Genomic DNA, 11,711 nt, shown 5'->3' with positions numbered 1-11,711 from the left:
TCGATCACTGACGTACGATTTTTGAGCTATCAGTAATCGTAATTATCGGTACACTGGATAGTTTTCACGCACAAAAGCTCCCGGACGGAATCTCCAAAGAACATGAATCATTAATATTCTGTCTCTAGATATCAAATAATAGCAATAATTTTGTTGTTCACAAAGTGAGGAAAATTGATTTGTTCATCATAGGATATTGCTTTGACCAGTAGAATGAAGACATTTTATTGGATATTGTTAGATGAGCTTGCCAAGAAGGAATGTACATTTTAATGAGACTATCAACTGATTCTTCTCGATAGAATTATTCTTTCTTATCATCATCATCTACTTTTTTAAATCTTATATGAGGTACCCTATTATCTCTTCCCATTCGACGAGATAAAATAAATGATAAGACGGAATTGTTTATGGCATGCTTTCCAAGCATTGTTTGATATGCTGCCAGTTTTGAAGACTCTGTGCAGAAATTTAATTCAGAATTAAATGCTTTATCATTCTCAAGAAATTATCGTGATAAATTAAATTTTTTGTACCTTTCTGGCGAGTTTGAATTGCAGAACACAGTAAGCTGCCAGGGTTTCTTTCAGATCGGCATTCTTCTGTCGCTGGAAACGTTCAATGTCTGTTAATGCCTTTGAAGAAAAGGATCTGAAAGATAAAGAAGTAAAAGTCCATGGTTCGATTATTATTGATCAATTTAATAATTTTTCAGTGACTATTTAGTTGTAAAAATCTCTGAATTTTTCACGTAAATACAAATATTCTATAGTCAACTTCCTCTTTTTACGATTCAACTATAGAATTCATTTTGTCTTTTAGAAACTTTTGGCTGCAAGAAATCGAGAATAAAGAAAACGTACGTAAGATCTTCATGTGCCTCCTTATCTGCCACCTCTGCCTGCAAAATTCGTTGCTCCACCTGATTAGCCTTGACTTCCCTCATTTCCTCGGAATCCACGGAGCCGAATAAACGTGACATCAGGCCCGTTTTGCCTACGTAATAGGATGTTAGATGGCCAGTTAATTATAAAAATTAGTGACAGAGCACAGATAACGCTATAAACCGACCCTGCATTATTTTGTCTTTCTGTTCGCACGTAGCTGTGAGATTGTCATTGGCCTCATCCTTCACCAACTGGAGAGCTTCCCTGCGTTTAACGACAGCTTGGAGAGCAGATGCACCAAAGAGCCACTCTTTCAACTGGTCGGCAATCAATTCCTCCTCCTCCAAATGGCTATCTATCGTTGCAGCCAACGAGTCCATGTAATGGCCAGACTTTTGCAGCCCATCGCCCAATTCCTTTTCAATTGCACTCCACTCACTGAATACTCTACCGTAATTAGCATGTAACTTGTATAAACTGTATTGTCTCTCTGCGCATCTTGCACGAATGCGCAGAAGATTGTTTAGATTATTCTGAAAAGCATGAAGAGTTTTTTTTTCAGTTACAGTCCAAATTTTGTATCAGTAACGAAGGGATCAGAAAACCGAGATAAGTTGAATAATTTCGAAGTTGAGTTTTTAGCAATACCTCCAAATCTAAGAAATATAACGGAGTCATAGGCATATTACAAGAAATCCACGAAACATCAACTTTTCAATTCATCTTTACTTTAGAAATAGCTATAATTATTGCGGAAAACTTCAACGTAAAGACTCACTTGAAGCTCAGCTCCATAATTTTTCACGGTCTCAAATCTCTTATCTGGCTTTCTCAGTCTAACAGTAACACTGAGTGCCTTCAATTTATTCTCAGCCAATTGTAAATATCCACTCTCTTTCATACTCTCCCGCCAGCCCTCTCGCTGCTGAAGGAACCCCATGAGATGTAGATCTCGTGACAGGATGGGATGAGATGCGACTCGCAGTAGAAAATTCTGTTTCATTACGATGGAAAAGAAAATATTACTCTAGGGAATAAGCGGACTTGAAAAACGAAGGTTTCAGCTGGAAAAGTTTGAAAAACCAATTTTACCTCTAAACCAGCGCGACGACGATCGACAAAATCGGGGTCGGATGTATCAGTGGTTACTTTCTGCCAGGCGTAAAGTACTTTCTTCTCTGGCAACGATGGCAATACTACGAAGGGGTAAGTCACCTCTAGGTATGCTCTGAGCATCTCAAACTCTGTGTAACGACGCCACAAGGAACTTATTGTGCTTAGGGCATCTTTAAAGTCTGGGTCTACAACTCTACAAATTTTGGTCAATCAAAAATGATTCATTCATCTCATAATTACTGGATTTCAGTGGTTTTATTGTTTTTCTGTTTATTAGTTTGAGTTTGAAATTGCTCAATTATTTTCATTGAGTGAAAAAATTGATGGAATGAAAAGATTAAAATTTCATGAAGTTTGACAGCTACACTTTTTTTTGGAAAAAAAAGGAAAAATAAAGAGTTGAATAAATTTTGTATTGGTTTCAAAAAGGTGGTTATGGGCTTACTTGGTCTCCACCAAATAGACGGTATAAAACTCCCGCAAATTAAGCCCACCATTAGCCCTTTTTTCGGCCTCAACAATGGAAATTTCCATATGATCAAGTAGACAATCCTGAAAAAATAAAAACAAATGGGAGAGACAGAAATTGTATACCATAGGTACATCAATTAGTCTCCTGAACAATGTATTAAGTCCATCGCTGGTCCGTTAGGGTGTTTTATTAAAAACAAAAAAAAAGGAGGCAGGTTTATGAGGAGTTCTTGGGTCGATTATACGATGCACATGCTTATTGTCAAGGGTGTTTTTTTAGATGAGACAAATTGAGATATTTTATGATTTTTATGTGAAGAACATTAACATCTCTGACACACTTATTGGGAAAAACACAGAAGCTTTAACAGTCTATTTAAGTTTTGAAGATATTCGCGATCCAACAAATTACATTAATTAGGTCATTGGAGCATTCATTAATATTTCAGCGTGAAAACTTGCCATATCGATTCGCCAGCAATGTTACACTCAAGTAAACTAAGGACTAACCAATCACAAAGACCCACCTCTTTTTGTATATCCAAGGTAGTCATGTCATTCGAATTTGACACTATCTCATAATTACCGTTGTGAAATATTTCCGACATTATTGACGTATTAACTAAACCCTCCAGAACATCTAGTCCACTAAAATTGTTACGAACGAGAAAAAAAAATACTGAGTGTTTATCAACGTATTCCACTAGACATGATTCTATTATGACATTTTATTTTGACGTTCAAGAGATGCACATCACTACTACTGATTGTCAGTCAACCGACACCTTTTTTTGTTGTCCGGAGACCCTGTTGCTCATGTGTGAATATCACTATGCGTGCATAGCCTCGAACGATTGCTGTGTGTGCAAATGTTGAGACACTATCATCAAAGAGGTGTATTTTACTGAAGTGAGGCATCAGTTCTCCGGTCTTGAATGACCCAAGAATAGGTGTGGTGCGACTCTACGATGAGGGATGGCGCCACCATCTATTTCCTTCAATCCTCTTATATCTGCCTAACCTTAACTCACCACTGGCCCTCTTTTGCCTTTGCAGAGGTAATTTGAATTGAATGAGGAATTGCTCTCCTCTTTGAGGATAATGTTTCCATTAAGATATTCTGTAAGTTTCCTAGCGGTCGAAGCAAGAAAAAACTTTTCGGTATATCTGTCGCAATCTTTAAAAAGAAAATGAAGAGGGCTATCGTTCTATTTTTTTGTAAGAGAGAAAAAAGGTATTTCTTTCGCGTTTTTTTACATCTTAGGGCCTTACTGACATTCAGGGGGCCCTAAAGCGCGAGGAACAACTCGCCCCACTGGTGAAATACATTCGTAACATCACTTGATTTCTCTCACAAAGCAATCAACGGGGTGAACCTTCAAAATAAAACAATTTCCGGTGTTGTTTTTCATTATAATGTATTTATTCCATATAAAATAGATATCATCAAGAGCCATAAACACTTGCATAAATTATGAAATCTCTCCTTACATTAATGTGTGAAATGAGTGATAAATACATACATAGTTATAATGTTTAGAGATCTAAAAATATCAAATTTCTAGATTCACCATTAAAAGTTACAGCACTGTTTTTTACAATTGACTCTGAAGCGGTTTTAGGTTTGTGATTTTTCATTCTAACTCATGAGCATTGTACTCTTTTTTATTCTACTTTAGGCCGACTCTATTGACTCCTTGAAGTCCGATTTTTTGGCGGGTATGAAGAACACGAGAATCGAGCAAACTGTAATGAAAAAATGTTAATTTATTATCATCACAAGTGAATAACAAAAATTTTATCATAACCGTAATAACATACTATATTTGGTCATTCGGTTGAAATTATAGAGCAATATTAATTTCACAGCAAAGATAAATTTCTTAATTTGACTTTGTATTCCAATAAACAAATAATCCCCGTAAAAGAAGAATCTACCTAAGCATGCCATTCCAATCATGAAGAAAGGCCCTAAACAGCTTAATTTGAAGAGTAATGGGAAAAATAAATTCCCAATGACGGCCCCTATTCTTCCCATCATCATCATCATTGAAATAGCCATAGCCCTGAAAAGAACAATAGAAAAATTATCCTTTATTGAAATTCCCTCTCATTTGAGGTAGTTTTTATTCTACATTACCAAAAATAAGAAAAATTTTCTTTATTTTTCTCTTACGTACAATATTATATATTTGAGAGGAAACATGCGGATATAAATATAGGCAAATTACGAATAACCTTTCTGGAATACAGTCCCATTTTAACGTCATACGATGGAAGCTCAGATTTAACTTTTACCTTAATGTAGTAGGGAAATTGTCAACAATAACATTCGTAACTGCAGCCCCACCAATGCTGGATAGGGCGACGAATACTGACGAAATACCCAAAATTCCACTGGAATTCTCAGCCCAATACAGAATTCCACAGCATAGACCAGCAGAGAGAAAGCAAAACACTGCGTTAATTTAAAAAAAATCAATATTTAGAGATGTTCATATTAGGAATAATTCACGAGATAGATGATTGCTCATTTTTTATTGTAAATATTATTTTAGTCTGGAAATTGGACCAAATAGGAGGAGCATTTTTCTTGTATTTTTTACAGATAAAAATGATCAAAGATCCTTTGAAAACCAGTATTTTTGTAGAAACTCCAAATCTGCTAGATGGCAAAATATTTCCCGTATAATTATACAATTGATGAATATTTCACCAGTAAACCATATTTTATCATATTTTTACTCTTTAAAAACGATTGAATAACCAAGAATAGCATAAATAAATGATGATATATAATAGTCTATTACTCACTCATTAATTTTTTTTTCCCAGCGCAATTGATCAATGACCCAGCCAAGGCATATCCGACGACTCCAGTTACCGCGATAACTATTGAATTCAGGTACACAGTAGAGTTCAGAATGACCTGAGTGATTGTTGAATATTTGACAAGTAATTAGTAAATTATTCAGCAGAGTGTTTGGAAAATTGAAGCAGGTAATGAATAGTATGACGTAAAAAAAATATTCATAAATCAAAAATGATTGTCTCCTTCAAAAAACGTATTAAAATTATACCAAATGAAAAATTTTTAAATCTCTCAATTCCCATAATTATGAATTTTCAAAATATTTGAAAATTTCATTTTTGACTTGAATTTTCTTCACGTCTTCATTTAACAATTTTGGTATAATTCTGTTTTCATGATTCACACCATTCATCTGTTCTACTCCCTTGAGAGTTGGAACTCGACCACTCACCGGTGTACAAATTTTTTCCATTTCAATAGTGTTATTAATTAAATTATTTTTATTAATAGTATCAATAGTTGTATTGGTAATTTCGAGCATGACACAGATCGACGGAAATTGTTCGTTACTTCCAACTGGATGACTAGCTTCATAAGTCTCAATCATGGCAAATAATTGAGGCATCCAGAGCCTCAGAGTATTTGACCTGAAAATAAGTGGCAGATTTTTTTATTATCACTTGTGCCTAATGTTCTGTTTTTCCTGGCTTACAGATAAAAATGATCATCGAAACAGCTTCCCTATACCATTACCCATATTTATTAGTAATTTTAATATTTCGTTATCTTGACCCAGCCATTTTTGGGACCCTCTGTATTTTGAAAAAAATTGTCCAAAATAGCAGTGAACTCTCCACATACCCAATGGTAGCACCGAACTGTATCATTCCAATGAGTATCAACCTGTAGCAATAGGGTGAGGTAAACAGTGGCTTCATCTGCAGCCATCCCCCTTGAAAATTGCTGAGGATACTCGTCCCATGAGTCTTAACGTAACTCTCATCAGTCACACATTTCACCTGGATATCCATCAAACAATGATTACACATAATTCAAAAATCTCCAGTAGAGTAAAAAAAATAGGAGAAAATAGTGATAATAGGCAGTATCATTCCCGGTTTACTACCTGTTTGAGAGACATCTTAGGATCACATTGCCAAGCCATGGTAGGGGCACACACACACACTGAGTGATCATTGGGGAGTGATGAGGTATTCTCTCAACAGTGAAACACATCACTGAGTACTCGTCTCAAATTGAGCTGAGATAGAAAGAAATAGGAACGTCAGGTGATCCCGTCCGAGACGGGTACCGTAGTTCAAATTCAAGAAACCCCACAAAAGTGGGACACAATTGTTGATACTTACCGCGTAGGTGTCGGGATTTTTTCCTGTATTGAGGGAGTAGATGTGACGAAAGACCTCGAGTGCTTCGTCGTCGCGACCCTTTGATAGGAGGAATCGAGGTGACTCAGGGAACAGGGAGAGCACGACAAACGCGGTAAATTCGGGAAGGGCACAAAGGGCCAAGAAAAGACGCCAGGAGGTAAACTCCATTGAACCGTTGAACATAGGTAGACGAAATTCTTGGGGAATAATTATCCATGCCAAACCTGGAGAATTTAGTTTCAGGATTAATTATTATATTAGAGACATAAAGAACTTCAACGTTGGTAAATCGTTTAAAATGGAGAAAAAATACATTGGTACTCACATGGTATCGATATGTGACCCAGTGAAAAAAACACCCCCAACCACATGTATATCCTCGACCTCTGCTGCTCACCATGTACTTCAGCAAGGTATGACATCAGTGCTGTATAAGGACCGGATATCCTATCAACGCCCATTCAATCAATAAACGAGACTTTAATGATACACCAATAAAAAATTGAATCACCTGCCCTTGAGCCAATGGCGATACCGGTAATACCAATTAAACTCACAATATGCCATTGATGAATTTGAATAAAATGAGTAGCCAGGAGGCATGGGACATGCAGCTAGCAAAGCTGAATATCGAAGTGGTAAGGTACCCATATGTTAATACCTTCTTACGTCCGTACGTGTCAGTGAGAAAGCCCCACAAGAAGGCAGTTACAATCATGCCTGTGAAATTCACCAATATTAACTTCACTCATATATCTTTGAGTAGAATCGCACTTTATTCTTTCAAATATTCACCAGCTCATCGACACCAAAATCATAATTAAATGAATGCATACCTACCTGCAAATGGCATGGAATTGAGTAATCCCTTGTCAAACAGGGTGAGACTGAGATCGCACTCAGCCGATGGTAGGACATAGGACATTGAAGTGGACCCATAAATACTGGCCCATCCAGCTGGCAGAATAGCCAACAATAGTAAATAATTGAACTTTCCATATCCAGTTAAACTGATAGCACGTTCAAAATCAGCAGGACCCTCTTGCTCATTTTTAGTGACCTCATCTGTAATTGAACGATTGAACAATTATTGTATTATCGTTAGAAGAATAATTTTAAGTGATAGGTGCAACTGATTCAGGATCCATGCATATGAGGTCTTGTAGAAGGAAGCGTATATGTCAGTGGGGAAAACGAGTGATAACTGTCCTTGAATATCATGATACTGGTGGCGTTTCATGATTGAATAAATACATCCATCAGGTATGGTATTTGCGATGAATTCTGATGAATAATAAAGCGTGGCGTTATGAGCATTAACTATGTTATTGTCTTATCATCATTATCAAAACCTGTTTGCAAATGTTGATAACGCATTCATGGCAGTGCTATTTTCAATTTATATACAAGAAAAATATGAACTTACACGGAACCCCTTTGAATTTTTATGGAGCAGGCCATAATTTTCATATGATATTTTTTGTTCTCAGTGACACCTCTTGTCGGTTTGGTTTATTCAAATTTTCTCTTCGTGTAGGAAATTATAGACCATGTCCGAAATTGTCAAAAGTGCGCCTGCAATTGTATGCAGGGAACTCATTCGAAAAGCCTAATATACAAAATTCCCTGAGGATGTTTCATTATCAATCTTAAAAGGATTTCGAATGATGAAAACTATCACAACACAGCTATTTCGTGTTTTTGAACGAGAAGTTAATGATGAACCGATAAATTGACAATATAAAGGAATGAATTCATCAATCATTAATCATTATTCGTTCATTATCGTCGCGGTAGTTTCCTTGACAAGGCGATAATGAAGTATCGAGAAACAAGGGAGATTAATCAATAAGCCGGCGGCATATACATATACAATATATATATATATGTATATATATGTTATATATTTTTATATGTATATTTTTTTATTACTATTCACGTAGTCAATTTTCACTTTAGGAAACTCTCACGTGTATCAAATCTCTAATGTCCACTAAGGATAATTAATTGATTGAATGGCAATTGGTAAGTATAACACTAGTTTCCACACTCAGTAGCGCTTCCATCAACCTTCTATCATCAAATATGCAAAAATGCAATCATTATGCATCGATAATGATGATGTGATGCCGAATTACCATCTCAGTAAAATTTCCAGTGATGCTATAGCCGAGGGAGATCAACAAGTGTAATGAGGTTAATGAGACAACGCTAGAGAAATAAAAATTTCGAAGACGTCACTCATTAGTTCTATTTTGTTCAGATAGAAATACCACTATCTCCACAGCAAATTGAATGATTAATTAAATAACTGGTAGAACATTTAACTATTGTCTTGGTTTCTCAAAAGAAAAGAGTTTAATGATGAGAATTTATAAACGGTTGTCCTTTAAAATTAGATGTGCAAGTGCACATGTACGATTTCGCAAATACGAAATAAAAACGAAGATTTATCTGAAAATTGAAAAATGTGATTACTCACGGCATCCATTCATGACCTACTAATCATTTTTCTCTTGGTCTATTTAACTCGACTGCGTTATCAGTCGTTCAACAATTCTAGAAAATTTGTAAAAATTATTAATGGAGTGACAAAATAAGTGGAGAAGCGCAGTTAACAATGAGATTTATATTGACTAGATCATCAGCATAAATTGTGGTTTTATCGATTCAGTTACCATAAAGTATTTAACCAACATTTTACAGGTGCGACAAGATGATATTGTCATTTCGGAGGAATTTCTATATGGTATTGCCGCTTTCATTTCATTTAATTTATTCAACCTGTTTGCATATATTTTTATGGAGAAATAATTTCTCTAAAAAATTGTCAATTGATTTGAATTATTTAACTCGATAGAAAAATTCAATAATTAGTACCAGAAAAATACGTAAAAATTATGTTCCGACGCGCAAGATGTGAGTGAAATTAAAGTTTTAAAAAACATATAATTTGGAACTAAAATTATATAAACTGGAGGATAAATTTCAGTTATTCCAGGAAATTTTCTGCAATGATTGAGCAATTTCATCGTTTTTCGTATTCACCAAGATGTTTATCGGAGAAGTCTCTTGATGCCGTGTACGGTGGAATTTCATAGAAGAATATATATGGAGAGAGATGTTTGATAACAATTTTCTAGATTATTTTTTCCAATCTAATGTCAACCAATCAGACTGCAGAAGTCGGGGTCAGATTAAACATCTCCCACTGATAATTTACCTGGCGCCAGAGAAATTATCAGGCCAATACACAGTTTTTCCGTAGCCCGTTATTGATTTACAGATAGATAAAATTTGTCCCTTAGAGTCTTCCCCTACAATGATAGACAAAAATTTCTTTTATCAATAATATTTCTCGACTATAACAAAATGTATTTGCCATTAACATGGCTCATGAAATGATTTATGAAATGATTTCTACTCTGTGTACCATTCATCATGAACATCCTCAAACATGAATTTATCCACTACTACATGCAAATTATCCATTAGCTGGTTCAATAACCATGAATTAATTTTCCACTCAACTCCGTGATAATTCGGACAGTAATTTGTGGAACCTTGAATACTTAACGCAATTTATCAGCTTTGAAAAAACAACATCCATGGAGAAAGTAAAAATATGAGAAATACTTTTATCAGTAGTCGATGGTCAGTATCGATAACGATCGTTGACATTTCTAAATTTACTCACTATAAAGGGAAATTTCCTGACGCGGACTCATATCAGTTGGATTAAGTACTGTTGATCAACCAAAAGAAATGCCACAAAAACCAGAGAGCAGTATCAAATCAGTAAACGTAAACAGTCGACTGTTTATGGGTGTGGGGGTACTAGTGTTACAAGGGAAATTCCATAATTTTCCATCGTATCAATTAATAACGCCACTACCTCTCAGGTTCTAATGCGAGGGAATGCGTTGGCGAAATTTTAAAGATAATCAGAGAAAAAGAAAAAATATCAAATAAATTCTAAACGAGAGTCAATTTGAATAGAACTATTTTGATTGAATCGAGACAGTAGTAATGGCAAGCATTAATTTAAAATTTGGATGATAAAGGATCAATTATGATTTTATTTATTAATTTTTTTAGAAGGGTAAGGAAATATTTATATGGCAAAATTGATTTACTTGATAGAAATTTCGATATGAAGTTTAGAAATTTTTCTCATGGTCATTAATTTTGTATATCAATTCAATGAGTGGATATTAGGCCGCCAAGCAGGAGGATGAATACACAGAGTAAGTGTTAAATTATCCCATTACCGTAAGTAGAACAGATATCTTTGAGATCCTCCTGATTAATCCATGGTGGTGTATTATCGAGGTAACATCGCGATGCAGCTGTTAGAACATTTATTTATTGAAGGAGCATTCATTAGTATTGAAGATGAAGAAATTGTGCCTGATTGTTCTTGTCCTTAAAGATTATGCGAATAAATCAGGTGCCTCCAAATTTTTATTCCAAAAATCAATTCTCAATAATTGCAAAGAATGTTGAGAATAGCCAATAAATAAATTTGAAATATTTAGGAAAAATCGTATGACCAACTAGTTACCAAATTCTTGGTGAATATTTTTACTGACAGGACAAGGTGTAAAATTATTTAAAATTTTATTGTAATTAAAATTTTTTTAATTCACCAAGCGATGCTCAAACATGACCACCGGAGTGTCAATTAGGTAAATAAAGATTGTGAGAAGATTTTCACTAAGAAATTCAATAAATACCTTGTTTCTTTAGTGAAGGACTCATGGAATACAGTTGCTAACAAATAATGCCTGACGTTCACCACTTTGATTTTTTATAAATTACCACTAATTTTAATCCTCCTACAACTCCTGATGAAGAGAAATCGAAAACGAAAAGATTCGAATGTTATCCCTCAGACCAGAATTATGGAAGAAAAATGAATTTTACGACGACATGAAACTTCGTAACAAGAAGATAAATTTCAATATTGAAGCTGATTCCTGAACTGAAATGAGCGAAGCTTGAATGTCAAGTAAGAGGGTACATACTCGGTGCAGT

At 35.0% G+C, this 11,711-nt stretch overlaps 2 protein-coding genes across 3 annotated transcripts; both read right to left on the bottom strand.

The window, feature by feature from the left end:
• Positions 1 to 196: 196 nt before the first annotated feature.
• On the bottom strand, positions 197 to 3,366 carry LOC135170617 (sorting nexin-4-like). Its single transcript, XM_064136608.1, has 8 exons — positions 3,002 to 3,366; positions 2,449 to 2,555; positions 1,980 to 2,196; positions 1,666 to 1,881; positions 1,072 to 1,420; positions 864 to 996; positions 537 to 651; positions 197 to 459 (listed from the first exon to the last, which is right to left on the bottom strand). The coding sequence occupies exons 1-8, from the start codon at positions 3,080 to 3,082 to the stop codon at positions 409 to 411; spliced, it is 1,269 nt and encodes a 422-aa protein (XP_063992678.1). The 5' UTR covers positions 3,083 to 3,366; the 3' UTR covers positions 197 to 408.
• Positions 3,367 to 3,875: 509 nt separating this feature from the next.
• On the bottom strand, positions 3,876 to 11,679 carry LOC135170497 (synaptic vesicle glycoprotein 2B-like). 2 transcript variants are annotated; one of them, XM_064136369.1, is made up of 12 exons: positions 11,411 to 11,679; positions 10,946 to 11,023; positions 7,515 to 7,739; positions 7,232 to 7,394; positions 7,000 to 7,121; positions 6,654 to 6,898; positions 6,148 to 6,305; positions 5,738 to 5,933; positions 5,289 to 5,403; positions 4,773 to 4,932; positions 4,413 to 4,540; positions 3,876 to 4,220 (listed from the first exon to the last, which is right to left on the bottom strand). In XM_064136369.1, exons 1-12 carry the CDS (start codon positions 11,433 to 11,435, stop codon positions 4,150 to 4,152), a joined length of 1,686 nt encoding a protein of 561 aa, XP_063992439.1. In that variant the 5' UTR covers positions 11,436 to 11,679; the 3' UTR covers positions 3,876 to 4,149. The 2 variants fall into 2 exon arrangements, with proteins under 2 accessions (XP_063992439.1, XP_063992440.1); XM_064136370.1 differs by lacking the exon at positions 10,946 to 11,023.
• Between the last annotated feature and the right edge of the window lie 32 nt (positions 11,680 to 11,711).

The sequence above is a fragment of the Diachasmimorpha longicaudata genome, chromosome 17 (assembly GCF_034640455.1).
Source record: "Diachasmimorpha longicaudata isolate KC_UGA_2023 chromosome 17, iyDiaLong2, whole genome shotgun sequence".
In the NCBI taxonomy this organism is placed as follows: domain Eukaryota; kingdom Metazoa; phylum Arthropoda; class Insecta; order Hymenoptera; family Braconidae; genus Diachasmimorpha; species Diachasmimorpha longicaudata.
The sequence above is the reverse complement of the archived record's forward strand: the minus strand, read 5'-3'. Positions and strand labels throughout refer to the sequence as shown.